This window comes from Eriocheir sinensis, chromosome 10 (assembly GCF_024679095.1).
Source record: "Eriocheir sinensis breed Jianghai 21 chromosome 10, ASM2467909v1, whole genome shotgun sequence".
NCBI classification, from domain to species: Eukaryota; Metazoa; Arthropoda; class Malacostraca; order Decapoda; family Varunidae; genus Eriocheir; species Eriocheir sinensis.
This window is the reverse complement of record NC_066518.1, coordinates 10,498,583-10,517,119: the sequence shown is the minus strand read 5'-3', so window position 1 is coordinate 10,517,119 and position 18,537 is coordinate 10,498,583. Positions and strand designations below refer to the sequence as shown.

The 18,537-nt window shown below is 38.7% G+C and overlaps 2 protein-coding genes across 8 annotated transcripts in view; both read right to left on the bottom strand.

Moving 5' to 3' along the window:
• Positions 1 to 12,694, bottom strand: part of LOC126996586 (protein TFG-like) — a 29,658-nt gene extending 16,964 nt beyond the window's left edge. For 2 of the 7 annotated variants that reach the window (XM_050857193.1, XM_050857191.1), the window contains exons 1-3: positions 12,534 to 12,694; positions 10,786 to 10,991; positions 610 to 666 (exon numbers count right to left, since the gene is read on the bottom strand). In XM_050857193.1, the coding sequence (XP_050713150.1) occupies positions 610 to 666; positions 10,786 to 10,991; positions 12,534 to 12,549 (279 nt within the window). In that variant the 5' untranslated portion in view covers positions 12,550 to 12,694. Of the gene's footprint in view, positions 1 to 609; positions 667 to 3,318; positions 3,409 to 10,785; positions 10,992 to 11,508; positions 11,566 to 12,533 lie in introns of all 7 variants that reach the window. The other 5 variants (XM_050857187.1, XM_050857188.1, XM_050857189.1 and 2 more) reach the window with 5 other exon arrangements.
• Positions 12,695 to 15,854: 3,160 nt separating this feature from the next.
• The window catches only part of LOC126996583 (uncharacterized), a 4,188-nt gene continuing 1,505 nt past the window's right edge, over positions 15,855 to 18,537 (bottom strand). Inside the window, exons 2-5 of the mRNA XM_050857183.1 lie at positions 18,238 to 18,531; positions 17,835 to 17,964; positions 17,309 to 17,416; positions 15,855 to 16,709 (exon numbers count right to left, since the gene is read on the bottom strand). Coding sequence (XP_050713140.1) covers positions 16,538 to 16,709; positions 17,309 to 17,416; positions 17,835 to 17,964; positions 18,238 to 18,529 — 702 coding nt within the window. The 5' untranslated portion in view covers positions 18,530 to 18,531 and the 3' untranslated portion in view covers positions 15,855 to 16,537. The remainder of the gene's footprint in view (positions 16,710 to 17,308; positions 17,417 to 17,834; positions 17,965 to 18,237; positions 18,532 to 18,537) is intronic.

Here is an 18,537-nt window from a genome sequence, read left to right as displayed (position 1 = left end):
CCACATATCTGAATAAGAAACATTAATGACGTTACATATATAATATGATTGTTGCCAATTAAATTTATATATGAAAACTGCTTTAATTCATTTGTTCAGGACTCAGACCAATCAAGGGCAGTGGTAAGCCTGTGTGGTGCATGGAGGAATCCTCAGAAACAAATGAAGCGGAATGTGCCAGCATTATCTGGGCACTAAATTTTTGGAAGTCTTCTTGACTATAGCATTCTTTTATCATATAACTTTACAACACAAGTTTCAGGTTTTACTGAATACTGATGTTAGAATTTGATAGCCAGTTATTAGGGAAAATTTGTCTCAGTTGTATCATTACTGTTTAAATGAAAGTGTGCGACCAACAACATTTACGATTAATCAAGCTCAGTAACAAGTAACTGTCCATGTTAGCGAGCAAACTATCTGGGGGTTCAGTGTGTCTAAAAAAGCTGAAACAAAAAGATAATTGGGACACTGGATTAAACTAAACTAAAGGATGTGTTAATAAAATATTGGAAAAAAATATGAAGGATTTGAGGGTTAGGATGCAAAAATAAATGCATAGCCAACATCAACCATTCCCACTAGTCAACTGAAGGCTGAGCCTCATACCTGAAGAAACATGGGATCTGCCAGATACCACTGCCCTGTTTGTGCAAATATCTGATCCTGTAACAATACAATAAAAAGAAAATTGTATTATGTTCATGCTCCCATTTCCTTCAAATTCATTAAAGAAGTTACTTATATTAAAGAGTACTAATGTGAAAGGCCACAATGTTCAGCTTCTTAATTGGTGAAAATTCCATCTCAAGTCAAGTGACTATTTAAAATTTTATAATACACCAAAGTTGAAAATATGCATGTTTAAATGCTTAGGATACTGATAGTAGTGTTTTTAAAGTTTGGGAAACCTGAGATTTTTGCTGACTTTATATGTAAAGATCAGTTATGGTATATTTCAAGAAAATTATAAAATTGATATGAAACTGGTTATGAGTCATGATTAATATGGATAAGTACATAATAAAGTGCTGGTATACTGTACTGGAATTAGGAAGATTGTTGTGGCATACAATATAAATGTTAATAAAACTTTGGTGAAATCATTGTTAGAGTCCCAAAACAGCATAAAATAAAAGCAAGAATATTTTTTTTCAAGCAAATAGAGGCAAGTATGAAAGAACTTGATAATAATGAGTAATAATGAGAGCAGTTTAACTAAAAGGATATAGAAGTTTCAGATTTATGATTACTGACAAAATGAGTCATTCAGAAGTGACTATTAATCCTCACATGATATTATGGCTAAAATGCAAGTTTTAGTGTAATAAGTGTTACTGGTTCATACCATATTCTCCTTTATTTTTCAGTAAGTAACTGATTACCACCAATTATGTTTTGTATAATTACCTAATAAGATACACATGAAATACAACAAAGTTTTCCTTTAACTACAAGAAAATGTAGTAAAAATTACAAATTAATGAAACCTAATGAAATAGAATCATATTTTTACACTTCATGATTTTGCCCAAGTAATTTTGCAAGTGTGGTCCCATGAAACTGAAATGAGTGGAATTTATCTTTTTATCTTTCTTACATATGAACATTTTATTCTTTCCTTTCGATGATTGTGGCCCTTTGAAGACTTCCACAATATTTCTTTAAGTTTGAACATTTTTTTCCCACTTTAGTGGCTCTGAGAGGCTGGAAAATTCCTGACAGGTTCAGCTGTAAGGAATTAGTGAATTTGTTCCTCATGTGTTATTTTAACTGTTTTGGTCTTGTTAAATTTTATTGTAAGTTTTATACTCACTGATTTTTTTTCTTCTTTTTTTTTTGTAGGTCTTCACCAAATGCATTTCAACCAATTATTTATAAACTTTCTTTTTTCAGGTCTGGCCTTACTGAACTATTGCCAATTAGTTCTTGATGTTTTGTGATGCATTCAAATCCTGCCCAAGTTTGTAGAGGTAAGCCCACTGAACCAGTAATGCTTTTTCTTGTTTGTTTACTGTAACTCTTTTTTAAGTGTGCATGTGTTTGTGTATTTAGCTCTTTTTTGCTAGCAGTTGCAGCCCCCTGAAGCATTTATCAATTACACTTAGGTTTCAAATCACTGCATTTTTATCGATGAGAGGCAAAAAAATTAGAGACAAATGTGTTGAACTAGAGGAAGTCCTTGTTGTTTTGTTTGTATGCTCATTATACATATATATAAATGTTTATATTTATTTATTTGCAACAAAAAATGTATACCATGCAATATTTGGTTATATGTGTGGATATATGGTTGGAAAATTTAATAACCCCAAAGTGCAGTATGCATGCCCATGCTGCTCATGTCATCCACCAAGCCACAGGGCCTTCAGCCTATTTTTCAGTGATGCATGTGAATGTGTCTTGTTATTCATATAAGTAAGCTATGCTTCTCAAATATACTTTAATGAGTGGTGCTCCAGTTGCTAAGTGGGTGCATCTGACTGTGAATCTGAGCATAAAATTTTAATCCATTAAAAGAATTTATCATGGCAAAAGTCCCACACCTCCAGTCATTCAGCCAGTGGGGCAGCTGACTTAGACAGAGCAGACAATCCAAGCCCAGTTGGATAAGAAGTAAAACTATCCAAATCAATATATATTTCTTACGCCTTAGGGACGAATACGTTGGAACACTTCCTACAGCATTGTTCATGTGCAAACATTTATTACCTCCACTGCCAATAGTAAGAAGGCTATGTTTTTTTTAATGTATTTTGCTTGTCTGTTTATCTGACCATAAGCAGGATTATGAAAATTTAGATTGACATATAGTCACCAAATTCATATATGAACATCGTTAGGTTATTTCAAGCTATATAAAAAAATAAAATAAAATAAATAAATAAATAAATAAATAAAAAAGGAAAAATCCATGAAAGAACTGACTGTGATGGAAAATGAATGAACAATTATTGAAAGAATGATTTAGGGTAGTCTTATGGAAAAAACTCCCAGCACTTTGGGGGCAGACCAAAGGAGGACCAGATGTGTTTCCACTAATGACCTTTTCCTTTCCGGGAGCTGGTCTGGTCCATTTCTGATATAATCTGATTGAAACTGAAAATGAATGGAGCCAGAAGTCTGTGCTCTGAGTAGCCTCCTGGTTTCATTTTTTTTTTTTTTTAAACCAAGCCCGTCATCCTTTGTTGAAATGGTTTTGCAAGACTAGCACTTTGCATTTGTACAATCTTTTTCTTCAGCCATTTATTTTTTTCATTATTATGTAATGAATTAAACTGATTGTTAAATATTTGCATAAATTAAATTATTGCTTACGTTGGCAGCTATTGTGGCTCCATGATATTTTTGCATATAAGCTTCATAGGTCTTGACCTGATGCCATTTTTCCTCCATGGTTAAGTCCCACTGAAAATTTATAATTCATCTTTCATGTCTTATATAACAGAATTATGCACAAGTCATTTTACAGGTCTGACCATTAGAAGCAGTGGAATTTCATTAAAAAGAAAAAGATTACCTATGGCAAGGAAGGCATATCTTGGACAAGAGTGGATAAAGTGTATGATAGGAGGGCAAAGGAGGGGTTGCATTCTTAGTGTCCCTTAAGAGTGTGGAGAGGGACTGATGAGGAGGATTGGATATTCCCATACCTGCTTAGATGGAGTTCCCAGAGGCAAGAATGCATCAAAACAATGAATATTGAAAAAATCATAAAAGTGGCATCAAAATTAACTTTTATCAATTATCATGGAAAATCAACAAGTAGAGCATAAATCAATCTTGTGTTCTGATGATGGCCATATAAAACTCTAGACAGCAACCTTGAGGAACTGCACAATTTATCAAAAAAATTGTTAATCCTGGAGTCATCAGAGCTTTTCAATAATATTACGAATGCATGCACACACATACATACGTACGTACGCACATTCACACACACACACACATTTATAGGTTGATCCCATATTACAATTCCCTTGCCTTGCCTTCGTGATTCCATACAAGGCAGCACAACTGTCAACCATTTTTCTTCATACAAACTGATTTTTCCATGAAGGTGTGTATTTAATCAAAGTTCACTACAAGAACAGTGAAATACTGAAAATCCATGAAGAATGTAAGATGCCACAAACTTGTGGATAAACAAATATGAACAAGGCATGCACTAGAAGTGACTAGATGGTCCCTCCCAGAATGTTTGGTCTAAGTCACACGGTACCGTATGCCTCTGCATAGTGTTGAAAAACTTAAAACTGACGAATTTCATCTGGTAAATCCATAATTAACAAAACTGAGATCCATAAATTTGGGGATTAACAGTACCTCCCCTTTATAATGATTTTCATATCCCTTCATACTGAACAATTATTCATTCATTTCAGCAGGCTTCAAATTTCAACATTAACTCCTTCACATTCCAATTGAAGGTCTTCTTTAGCAACCAATAGCATTGCAAATGCAGCATCAAACAACTCTAGCATGGATGTACTACTGTAATATTGCCACTGTGTATGCTCTCTGGTGGAGAACCTTTGAATTACAGTCGGTGCTCGATAAATGCTTGTTTAGAAGCCATTACTGGTAACAAAAATTACATGAAATAATACTAATGGATAAAGATTGCTAAACGAGGAGTCATAATTTCTTTCAGAAGGTTGCTTGTGACGTCACGGTCAGCATCAAAACAAAATCACTAAGGATGTATGACGAAAGTTCCAAGTCACTTTCTTGCATTAATTTTCATGTAAAAAATATTACAATGCCCACCCACGCTGTACAAACAACTGATCCCTAACATCTAAGGGCCACTTTCACAGTTGTCTGGTACGCACCCAAACCAAAGGCCCTACCATCCTGGTAACAGGCATTACCATCGCCTCAACCGCTTTCATAGTCGCTATTTTCGTGGTATCGGCGACAACCAGCGTGGTAACGGTCATGACAAGACGAAGGCGCATGATTCGGCAGTGTTGGTATGCCGGAGCGGCGGGAAATGTCAACATTACATCAGCTGAGCGGAGGATTATGAAGGAGTAATATGAAAAATAAACGTACAAAAAGTAAATGTGAAGAATAAATATAAAGAGTAACTGTGAAGAATAAATATGATGAAAAACTGTGGAGTGTCTCGCTGATACACCCCTCAAATCTGCTGATAGCCTAATATTTCCTAGGCAGAAAAGGTGAAATAATGATGAGAAGTATTAACCCTCTCGTGCACGATGACGCGTTTCATGTCATCAAGGGTAAAAGGTCCTGGCACACGATGATGCGAAATGCGTCATAAAAACTTTAAAAAAGTGATTAAAAATTAAGTTTTCGGTGAGTGCTTCAAATTTGGGAGCGTCATTTGTTGGGATAAGTTTTTAATGGTAACATATGGCAACCTTTCTAAGGAGCGTAGATGAGGAGCTTTGAGTGATTTTTATTTGTTAGCATACTCTGAGGGGAGAGGAAAAAAATTAATTTTCTCGGTGTAACTCGGGAACTAATAGGCGTATGAGGATTTTGAGGATACCATAAGAATCCTCACTAAATTGCGCTTCGAAACATATATTCGGCTAAAAAACCTGTCCCACAAAATTTCAAGCTAGCGAGTGGGGAAGAGTTGGTACTTAGGAATTATTGTCTACAATACTCTATACGGAGACTTGAAACAAGTTTGTATTGTTTATATATATATTTTCCTCCATTTTTATTTCTGCATGTTTTAGTACAAGTCTTTATGAAGCCATTGATACCAAATTTATTGGGGTACGATATATCTGTGAGGGTAAAATACGTCCGGGAATGTAGAGTACGCGGCGGCAAAAAAAGGACGGTCAGGCCTGAGAAATGTATGATGAGTGGAACAGAAACTTATTGGAAACTTACGGTGCGCGAGAGGGTTAATTAAAGTTCTCTTATATTAGCAGATGTCAGCAAGACAGACTCTTCACCTATATCAATTACATTTATTCATTATTCACACTTATTTATCAGATTTCACACTTATTTTGTACTTAATAGGGCTGATTCATTATATATATGCCCTATGCATACATATTAGGCTAACTATAGAATAATACTAGTTTGACAAAGAAGGCATAACAGGTGAATAATGGTGACAAGTATTTAAGTCCTCCCTTCTTTGTTGTGTACTTTTGCAACAATAAACCATCAATCAATCAAATTGAAATTCTCAGCAGGACGTTTACTGGTCAACAGGTGTAGTGAGTTCATGTCATTCAAATTCTTCTAAATTTTTTCTCGTATTACCATTGAAGCTGTGCAACGTGTTGCTGTATTGTTTAATATTTTTTCACATCTATTTAAAGAAATAATATAACCATTTGAGAGCAAGAATTTGTATTATTTACTAATTAATGTCATTGGTAAGCTCCATTGGGGGGCCCCTGCGGCTACCAGAGCTCCGTTACCAGAGGTTTCAGTCTCTGGTACTGATGCAAACAAACAGCACCGCGAAAGTTGACTGTGAAAGCGGATTTCTTGTTGGTAGTGGCGATCGCCGCTCATTGGTAACGATCAAAACAAAAAAACGTGACTGTGAAAGCGGCCCTAAGAGACACTAGTGCCATGTGCTAGGAAAATCTGTGCAAACTATATTGCATCTTCTACCAGTAGTATTGCCAAATAATAATTGCTGTGGCTTCATAAGACTTATTTTTGCCAGAAAAAGACAAGTGCAACAGTATAAACTACAAACCTGCTCTACCTACCTAAAATGAACGATAAGAAATGTGGATGGTACAGAGTTTATATATATATATATATATGTATATATATATATATATATATATATATATATATATATATATATATATATATATATATATATATATATATATATATATATATATATATATATATATATATATATATATATATATATATATATATATACATATATATATATATATATATATATATATATATATATATATATATATATATATATATATATATATATATATATATATATTGTTTGTATAGAGTGCAACTTTGACATTTGCATATTTTGAAGATGCACGGTCTGTCCCTGTGTGGGCAGAGGCAGTCTCAAGACGTGGAGGCTCGCAGCAAAATACTGTACACACGCAGTGCAAAACTATTCCAGGCCATCATGTTGCTCTAAGTGTGTATAGGCTACTGCTTAGGGCAAAATTTGTGTAAAATATCAGATCAGTCATTAACCAGTGGGCTTCGGCTATGAAAAAGCCGAGAAGTGGCCGAGAAACGTCAATATTACACTGCATTTTGAGACTAAGAAAAGAGCATGGAACGTATATCAGAGTACTCCTCTCATAACCATAAAGCTGCTAAAAATATTTACTTTTACTCAAACTCCATTCTTTTTGCGTGATGTTTGTTACAAAATAAACAGTCTCATGACGCGTGGCATCTAGCCGAGAGTCGCTTGTTGTCTACTTTAGAGAATTTGACAAGTGATTCTGTATGGATAGCTAATTCAGTCTGCCATGACCTTACAGCACCACCTATGACAAATAAGCCCGCCTAAAGATCACTCACCCACCACAATGACCCAGGGCATGCATGGCATCGCCTACAATTAGCTCGAATTAGGGGTTTTGAGCCGAGCCCCAAACGGGGCTCGCGGTTTCAGCGGACCGACTTGCGAGAGCCCCAAATGGGATCCGCCAAAGCTGCCGGGTTAATGTGAAGTGCCATTCAACAGTGATAACTGCCAGATTCTTCAAATGGAAACTAATTTAGGAAATTCAATCATGATGTATGCAGTGTAAGGCTCAAAACCATCCCAACTCTCCAGTCAATGCTGGGGCAGCAAATACAGTATTCAGAATGTTGGTCTTCATTGAATGAAAGTTATCACTCAAAAATATATATAGTATACTGCCAATATAGCCAGACCTCACTTGGAATATACGGTTCAGTTTTGGTTTTCTCAATATGCGAAGACACTGGTAAATTAAAAGGTGTTCAACATAGGGTAACCACAATGCTCTCACCCTTGCCAAGTGAACCCTATGAAGGTGCCACATCTTAAAATGTTCTCTTGAGAAATGGTGCCTCAGAAGGATATTAAGTTTCAAAATATGTGGGTGAATAAGAACTGTCACAATCTAGAAATAAAGGCCTAAACTTGGATACTTGTGCATAAAGTTTTTTTTCACTAATGTTGTTGTATAAGAATGAAATAAGCTCCCACCTTCAGTGGTTCAATGCAACATAGGTAATACATCTTGAAGAATAAAATTTGACTGCATTTCCTCCTCCACCTTAACATTCATTAAGGTACAGATGCAGCCTTTCAATGGCCATTTGATATAATTATGATATGTCTAGTTATGGATAACCAAGTCCGGGCCATAAAGAGGGTTGTTGTTTCTAGTCTACTTACATGCTCTGAATTATAAAAGGCATTCAAAACACCCTTTCAGTACAGTACATTTAACCAACCAGTCTTAGGACTCTACACCATTTAACCATACTGAAATGTCCTATGATTTCTTTCCCAATTATCTGCAATAATTTTTTTTCTTTCTGCACAGCTTCTCCTGTAGACATCCTATTGCTTCAATATACTTTGAAAAATTTGTCAGAATGACTTTAACCTACAGGGATCAAAGAAAATATTGACAATGCACACCAACCTCCAAAGAAACTTATCACTTCATCCACCTTTCTGTTTTAATCACTAGACCTACCCTGGCCGGCCACTATTCAATTCAAACCTTCCTCAATGCCCAGGTCACAATTTCTCCATGTATCCCAGAAAATTATTTCAAAATCAACAGAGTTGATCTCTCTCTCTCTCTCTCTCTCTCTCTCTCTCTCTACCTATCTTGCACCATTGCCTAAAAATATAGTGACCATTCAGCACAGCCTATAATCAAACTTCGCTTCACTTTTACTCACCACTTCCCTGGTCAATCTTCCTATACCTCCTAACTATTTTTATGATTTGGTCATAGAAATATTATATAAGTACCTTTGGTGATGCAAACAACAGTGCAATATACTTAGATGCAAAAATCAAAGAAAGCTAAAAAGGTATCTTCATTCTCAATCAGGTGTTGCTTTAAGATGTTACAGATGTCTCAGTAGGAATTATAATTTTCATTCAGTATATGTATATAAATAAGTCACGTAAAAAAAAATCAGCCTTGTACGGTAATTACAACAAACAAGACACTAAACTGAACTACATTCTCAAGACATCCGAATGTAATCCTCACTATTCTTTATTCAGTGACTCAAGACAATACCCACATTGTGCTGAAAAATTAAATGTCAACATGGGTTATTTAAAACTCCTATTTTGTTGCTTATTGCTCACACAAGTTTTGAGTGTGTGAATAAGGAATATCATCTACACCAAACCATTAATATAAAGTAATTAAATATGTACCAGCCACAATGTTTAGGCTGAAAAGTTATGAAAAGGGAACTGAACTGAAGAACTAGACTATTCTGTAACTTAATTCGTCATCTCTTACATTTCTTACATCAGGGGTGTCAAACATGGAGCCCAACACCCTCCTACATGTAGCCCACAGCACAGGGCAGACTGACAGGCAGTCCCTGCAAGCCAGTGGACCCAAGGAGTATAACAGTATAGAATACTCCTTGTTTGTTGGCTCTATCTCTTCTATGGAATGTGTTTGCCTACTGATATATTAGGATTATTTCTTTTTTTAAACATTGAAAATATATTAACTCTGGCTTGCTTTGCACTTCCTCCCTGTCTTCCTTGATCCTGCATGATGCAGCCACACCTCATGACTGCTGAAGTTGCAGCTTCAAGGGACTTTTGGTCAAAGTAATGCATTAAGGTTCACAACTTAAGGAACAAGTTCCAAGAAAGATTTGCTGACTTTACATATCTACAGGGGAATGCCTCTTTTTCCAAGACCCATTCTGTCAGCATTAATGAAATACTAGAACATCTTGTTAGATGTTACAAAGCTCCACTGAATACCAAAAAACAAGTTTCCACATGTCAATGTAGCCGCATTATACTGATATATTTGATCATATCCTGAGGATACATGTTTGAAGCCAAAGGCCATATCCAAAATCAAGAGCAAATACATGTGAACAGCTCTTCTGGAATAAACTAGTATGTCTCTGCCTCGATCTGAACTTAGTGATGAACACCCAAATTCAATATGGAATGTTGCTACAGCTCAGCTCAGCCATTGATGCTAAACCTTGATCCACTAGTGCATAATGAAAGGTGCAAAGTATTAGAGAGCAGCAGTAGCAAGCAATAAAAGTAACCCAGGCAAGAGTTTGCTGTAAAGGCATACAGACAGCCATACATACAGTGTGTGTGTGTGTGTGTGTGTGTGTGTGTGTGTGTGTGTGAGTGCCCTGTGTCAAAAAAAAATTGAAGTACTGAGAGGAATGTATAAACGAAATGAATCCCGAGTGAAGTGGCCTAAAGAAACATTCTGGCTGCAGTGTTGGTGTGAGGCCTGCAAAGTGATATGTGGCTCAGTAAATAAAACAAGTTTGACACCCCTGCTATGTCCTCCACCATTCATCTAGTGTTCCATATTCTAAAGCCTTAAAATCTGCATTTCTATGCTGCACAAGCAAATGTAACCTATCAAACTTATCCCTAGACAGTATTTGTGCTTTACACAAATTCATTACATAAAAGCTCTACAACAACAAAGTAAATTCCATCCTTCTACATGCTGTTAGTAAATTTAGCACAAATCTTTCCAAATACTTGCCTCATGTACAATATTTGACTGACTTAACACCAATATTATCTAGAATCATATCACTAACCTTATAATTCTGCAAGTGGGCAGCAGAAGCAGCGGCAGCGGCCGGTGAAATGTAGGGTGAAGCATACTGCGGCGGCATGCCTGGAGGACCTGCCACCACCGGGTGTGTCAGGCTCTCGGCATATGATGGGGGTGCTCCCTGGGGCATCATCTGGGGGTAGCTGACACCTGGCGTAGTCATGCCATAGGCAGATGTTGGTGGAGGTCCTGCAAGTTTATCACATGATTAATTAAAGCAATACAACTGATGAATACATTCTAATATGCAATCAATATGGGCACAGTGATGCAAATGAAGAGGAAACCAAAGTTAGATCACTCAGTGGCATAGGCCTCTCAGCTGTCCTATCAAGACAAATGGCTCGTTAGAGGAGCAATAGCCTTCGTGTCTTAATGTGGATAATTTCCCTGACAAATGCACCCTATGAGGATATGATGATAGGTTTACAGATCCTGTTCTTGTGTGGGTAGTCAAGTTGCGGATGGAAATGTGAATAACTAAGCTATTACTGTATTTCTTGAAGGTTTTAGTGATTTTTTTTTATAAAATTAATGACCATACTAACTCTTTGTGGACACTACAGACTTAGTATTGTCTTCCTAACCAGTCTTTTCCCTGGGTGTTTGCCTGTAGCAAAATTGAAGTCAATATGAACAAATAGTTCAGTGCAGAATATGACTGTGGGAGGGAAAGAACAGGTTACTGAAAAAGAGACAAACTCACCATCTCTTGTTTGATATTCACAAGCACAGTTTTGTTCCTTGCACTGGAACTCTTGTACTACAAGGAAAAAAAAATTCTATGAGGGTGTAGATATGAAGGAACAAGAAAACTGCACATTGTCTCGGGGAGGTAACTCTAGCAGTGATATATATAGATAAGTTCAATGAGATTGTTCAGTTCATACTAGTAGGATCCAACAACAGTAATTAGAGCCAAAACTGTGGAACTACTTCCTGGGAAAGTTACTTGAAATGAACAGGTTACCACTTGAGGGAGGTTGGGTTACCATTTGAGAGTCTAAGCCACCATTTGAGGGAGGCTAAGCTAACATTTGAGGGAGACTAGGCTTCCATGAGGGAGGCTAAGCTAACATTAGAGGGAGGCTAGGCTACCATTTGAGAGTCCAGGCCACCATTTGAGGGAGGCAAGGTTACCAATTCAAAGAGTTAGTTATTTGATACGATTTCTTCAGTACGTGTTCCAGAACAGGAAGTGAACAAGACAAAGAAATCTTAATTTAGCAATAGCACCCAGGAAAGGTCATTTTTTGCCCTAAATCCTGTGCTGAGGTCTAGAAACGGGTTAACTTGAGGCAGACAATGAGTTTGGCTGTAAAGTGCTTGGCGGGACTCGAACATGGGCTACCTGGAACACCTTTCTGACTACCATAATTAGGAGACCATGGATAGGTTTAGTTAGGGGGAATATCTAGTTAATCCACAAAGGTAACGCTACGAGGCATCCCAACATAAGAGAACAATGGAGATAATTGGCGGGGCTCGAACACGGGTCACCTGGAACACCTGTTTGACTACCATAATTAAGCTAGGCGCCCAGGGATAGCTTTACTTAGGAGGAGAGAATCTAGATAATCCACATAGACAAGACATCCCACATAAGCGAACAATGGAGATAATTTTTTTTCCTACAGATCAATTATCAGCTTCCTCTAGCAGCCCCTCGTCTCCTACCCTTCACTGGACCCATATTATATGTAGGTAAGGGTCCTAAGTGAAGCTCCTTACCTCGCTTTTCAGACATTTTGTAGAGTATATGGTGAAACAGCTTCGGAGACAGAGCCTGGAGGTGTTATCTGCCTGCCTTGCCTGGGTGATGGGTCCTGAGCAGCGTTACAAGTAAGATACCAGAGCGCTACCAGATCCTTACCAGACACCCCTTCTCAGAACATCGTATTTAGGTATTTCACGCCTTAAACTAGCTTCCCTGGTCTAAGATTAGTGTGGGATCTGTGTTATGGGTCAAAAAGTTCATGATAGTATGTTTTTGGGGGTGTTTGTGGCCCAGATATCAGTTAAATACCAGTTTGCTATTAGTTCCTTCATAGTATCGTATTCAGAACATCGCATATGTGAATTTTAGCCCCAAAACGGTTATTTCCGCAGCAGTAACGTCATGAAATCCAAGTTATGGGTCAGAAAATTAATTATAGTTACCTTTTTGAGGGATAGTTGTGGCCCAGAAGCCAGTTAAATATCAGTTCGCTACCAGATCCTTACCAGTCTCGTACTCAGAACATCGCACTTATGGATTTCAGGCCCTAAACTGTCTTCCACGCCCTAAAAATGGTATGTAATTTACTCAATGGGTCAAAAAGTTAATTATAATTAGCTTTTTACTGATAATTATAGCTCAGAAACCGGAAAATAGAATATGCCAAGTACGATAACCCGGTAACTTTGGGCTTGTCTCACAGCGTCCCCGCATGATTAAAGCTGTTCAATCCAAGTTAGTGTTTTAAACGGTAATTATAGGTAGCTTTTTGGCGATAGGTAGGAGCCAGAAACCGGAAAATACGAGAAATCCGATCAGCTGGTAACGTTGATCCTGGGTCGCCGCGGTGCAATGGACGGCCGCTCTGAAATATCCTCCTCCTCTCTGAAAGGTTCTCCTACTCGCTTATAGGCACAGAGGACATTCAATATTGGTGGTTTTCTGTGACATATTGAGTTTTGTTCATTTTGCCGTACATTCCCTCCCCTGGGGCATAGGATTTACGTAATAGAAAGCGAAAAGAAGAGCTGCTCCCCCCTGTGGCTCTGTTTAGGGGGTGAACCCGACACAGAAAATGAAGGCTCTCGCCGCTTGCAGGGCGCCCTAAGGTAGAACAAATATTTACCCTTATTACTCACAGATGATACATATAACTTGTCTAACCTTCTTTCAGAGATTTCTATGTTTTGTGCAGTCACCACAATGTCAGGGAGACTATTCCAGTTTATATGTTCAGTCTTTCCGACACCCTCAGCCCCGTTGTTGGGCCTCCTCCTTAATTGAAAGAATTGGGTATCTCTCGACCAGCCGTCTTGGGGGTTGCCCGGCATGCACCGCCTTCCTCCATTGGGGTATATCCCCAACGAAATACCAAAAAAAAAGTTTATATGTTCAGTTCCTTATGTCTACTCCCTTGACTAAATCAAGGCCTTTATTTTTTTAACACTTGTCCCCTACCATTGTATCTTTTTAGTTTCCTGATGCTACTTCCACATGTATGCTTTAGTTGTATAATCACACTATGTACTGCCTGGGGGTTGGAATGGCATGTTCCTCCCTTCTTCTTTGTTGTTTACTTGCATCAGTAAACTATCAATCAATCATTTAGTTTTTCACCACTCTGGGAACACTTATTTCGCTCGCTTCTTAATTATTGTAGATCTTCTTTGAGTTTCTTCTTCTTGTTTCACTCCCCCATCATAAACAGTCCCTCCGTGCACTCTTCATCACGTCTGCCACACTCGTCATATTTTAAGGTTTCAGTCTCCTCTTAATCTTCTCTATGACAGGGTGGGTAAATCTAATTTTCTTAGTCTCTCCTCGTACGTTAGGTCTTTTTTTAAATAGTTTGGTGGCTGTTCTCTACATTTTCTATTATTTCAATATCTTTGGCTAAGTAGGGACACCATATACCTATCTGGCTAGCATATTCAGGGTGTGGTCTCACTAAGGCTGTGTACAAGGCTTAATTTGAACATAGAGCTATAAGTCCAGTACAAAAGTTCTAACATTGCCAACTATTATGTTTGCCTTGTTGACCTTTTCAGCCAGGTGCTCGGAAAAGCTGAGCCGGTCGTCTAGGACCACACCAATGTCCTTCTCCCTATTAGTCTTGGCAAGTGCATTATTCATGGTGTAGCCTACCTTTGATTACGTTGAGGTAGAGAAGAAAACTTTGGCCTACATTATCAAACCTTTCGGAACACACACACACACACACACACACACACACACACACACACACACACACACATTTGATAAATCCTTCGTAGAGGTTAAATTGTGACTATTTCCATGTTTCCTTTTCTATTTTCAGGGCGCTCTAAGATATAACTGCTTTTTTTATACGTTGAGGTAGAGAAGAAAACTTTTTGGCACACATTATCGAACCTTTCTAGGCCTACACACCCACATTTGGTGAAGCCTTCGAAGAGGTTGTGGCTATTTCCATGTTTATTTTTTTAGCCTTTTGATAATTTGACGAGGCTTCTACTACACCAAGAACGTGAAAAACACACAGTTGTATAATCACACTCTGTACTGCCTGGGGGTTGGGATGGCATGCTCCTCCCTTCTCCTTTGTTATTTACTTTCTACAATAAACTATCAATCAATCAATCACATGATAACTCGACTAATCTCCTTTGTGGCCTGTGGAAATAGTTGTTGAGGGAGCCGGGAGCGTCTGAAAATTAACTTTTGTTCATTAAGAAGCAGAGAAATTAACTGTACACGAATATCAAAATCTTAGTTCAAGGTGTGGCAGATTCCAGAATTCCCATGAGTGCAGCGCTGCCAGTTCGACCGCCAATTATCAGCTTAGCACTCTCTCCCGGCCTACCCACCCACAACCCACCTGTTTATCTCTCTCTCTCTCCCTCTCTCTCCCTCTCGACCCGGGGGAGGGACCTAGGGGGACACACCGACCACCACCACCACCACCACTGCCAACACCACAACGTGGCAACATGGGAAAAAATCGCTGCCACATGTCATAGAATTTATACAAACCCTTGTTATAATCCTAAACATCGACACTCATTGTACTATGTAGCTTCCTTTACCATATACAGAATATATAAAATATCGCTTTCAAATAGCACATGGATGGGAAATAAGAGAGAGACGCATGTACGAAGGTTGATTTGGCAGAATGGCTAGAGGTAAACGACGATACCAGCTCCACCCTGAACCGCCTTCTTGCTCTGAACAGACTATAGTATTCATTGGGAGGTAGACAGCAAGGTGTTTGTTTAGATGTTGCATCAACACAACCTTATACGTATAGGGCTACACAGTTATCCATAATGATCTATATGTTTCGAAATAGTATGAAGAGATCTCACTTTATTTGTTGCTACAGGCATGGCATGGTATTTACAAGGTAGTACCTACTCGTCTTTTTTATTTTTTTTTATTTTTTACGAAGAACTAACGCCAACCATATAAAAATAAAGGAACCTGGTCAGATCATTTATTTTCTGTCTGGCCTCACGTTATATATCACTTTAATGTAAGTCAGTAACGATGTATTGTTCGGATTAGCTCATCATTTGATAGCAAAATTGGAAGATGAAGCTTTACCTCTCTCTAAAGCCTCTGTGGGATGCTGCCACGAATTTGCATCATTATCACCTGAGAAATTTGTGGTCAGTTTACATTTTATCCAGGAATGTATATGAATGTCGAAAGGAATGTAAGAATAAACAAATAAGAGGAAAGTTTGCACCTGGAAAAAAACCCACAGATGCAAGAGGGCTCCATGCTTCTCTCTTTGGTTTTAGTTAGGCATCACTTGACGAATTTGTGGTCAGTTTACAGTTTTTACAGGAATGTTTATGAGTGACGAGAAAAATGTAGGAATAAATAATAAGAACGTTTGCATCTGGAAAAAGGCAGATGCAAGAGGCCTCCATCCTTCCCTCTTTGTTCATTCCTGCACTAAAACTTTAAAATAATCCATAATCGATCGACCATCTGTGCGACAGTGTTACCAGACCCGGATGTCCTTGTTCACCTAGGACGGGGTCTTTGGCTGCGTGTCGGCGTTGTTGATGAAGAAACTATAAAGCTGCTCCCGCATAGAGATAGGGCAGTCAGGGTAGGCTGACCAACAGGTGCCGTAGCTGCGGCCGTACTCCTCTGCTTGTATGTAGTCCTGGTGGTCTTCGCTCGCCCTGTATCCCGGCCTGTAGAATCAGAAAAAAAGAAAATTTATTATTGCAAGGAGACACATGGAGGGGTGCTAGGTTTGGTGACTTCCCTCACTCATGCAGCACCTCCCTTGACACGTTTAATCAGGGAAACAAGGCATGAAAATACAGCTACCCGCCTGAAAAAAAGAAGAAAAAAAACATGTGGAGCTAGGATGATGATGCACATTTTATAGATAAGAAATGTTTTGAGCGGGTTGAAATACTTATCATTATGGCAATCACAGCAGTTAACTGAGTAAGATAACACAAATGAGATTAACCGTTCCAATATTTCATCGTAAACGTATTAGTCTGAGTAAAATCCAACTAATTTAATCCACTAAGTCACCTTGCAGTTAATTGTTTTCAGGAAGAACCATTCATAATCAGAAGTGAGTGCATTTTCATAACAAATTAATCCTAATCATTGTGTTTTATATGTTTTTTTTGTTTTGTTAAGTATGGTAAAAAGCATTGACTGGGAAGGAGTAAATGACATAACCGTTCTCCCAAACATTTCAGCCCACCACCGCAAGCAGCAAAAGTCACACGTCATGCAGATTACTAAGGAAGGATACTAAAGAAAGACGCACGCAAAGATGAGGGTGATGAGCTCCCCCAGGACCCCGTACTCGTCCAGAGGCGCTGCCCCGACCTCGCACATGGCCCGGAGCACGCACGAGGCCCCGTCCATCCCGGCCCTGCAAGGACGACGCGTCAGGTCAGTCAGGCGTCAGTCAGAACGTCAGTCAATCCAGTCAGTCATTTGCTCTCTCTCTCTCTCTCTCTCTCTCTCTCTCTCTCTCTCTCTCTCTCTCTCTCTCTCTCTCTCTCTCTCTCTCTCTCTCCATAGAAGAAATTAACTTGAAAAAATGTTGAGTAGCTATATTATATAACATGAACTATGAAACTATTTACGGCAATATGTCTAAAACGCGAGAAGAAAATAATGAGTTATGTTTCTTTGCATTATTACATATGTTTGCTCTTGTGTTTTGTTATAATGTAATGTAATATGCAGCTGCCACCATCTTGTCATAAAAGTGGGCAATTAAAGTGAATAATCCCTGCGATGTTGGAGTGTCCAAGATATATAGGGAGGGGGGAGGTAGGACTAACTTGGAAAAGAAGTCCTGCACCAGGTTGTAGACTGAGGAGCGCTCGTTGTCGAGGGAGCGTTTCTTGCGACGCCTGCGCAGCTCATTGGGAAGCTCGTACGTGATCTCCACTCGGTAGTCTCCCTTCGTGGCTGACGGCGCGATTCAGACGTTGATAAAGAAGCGTGAATGAATTACCAATTATAACTGTCTTCAGAGCATCAGACACACATAACTCAAAATACGTTGATCATATAACAGAGCCAGATAAGTTGATGGGTTACATGAAGCTGATTATGTGGTGTGTCTCGTTGATTTCTATGACAGTTTAATAACATATCTTGCTAACTATGCATTTGATAGTAAAAGACAGGAGAGAGGCATTATAATAAACTGGTGAGGCTTGGAGGTGTATGGAGACTCACAAACTTTAGGGAAGCTCCAGTAGGGCACCACCAGCTTGAAGTAAAAGCCCATGATTGCGTTATCGGGGAAGTCGATCAGCTGACGCCTGACAGGGAGATAGGGACTGTCGGCGCTGCTGCTGTAATTTCCTGTTGACCCGATGTATTTATTCCCAAGAGCAGCGCCCCAGCCTCTGTTCTGCCTCAGGAAATCGATGCCGAAGTTGGAGCCGAGCAGAGATGTGACAGAGGAGGCGAGGGCGAGTGTAGCGTTCGTGACCAGCACAATTAGTGCCACTCGAAATGCCGCCATACCTGAGA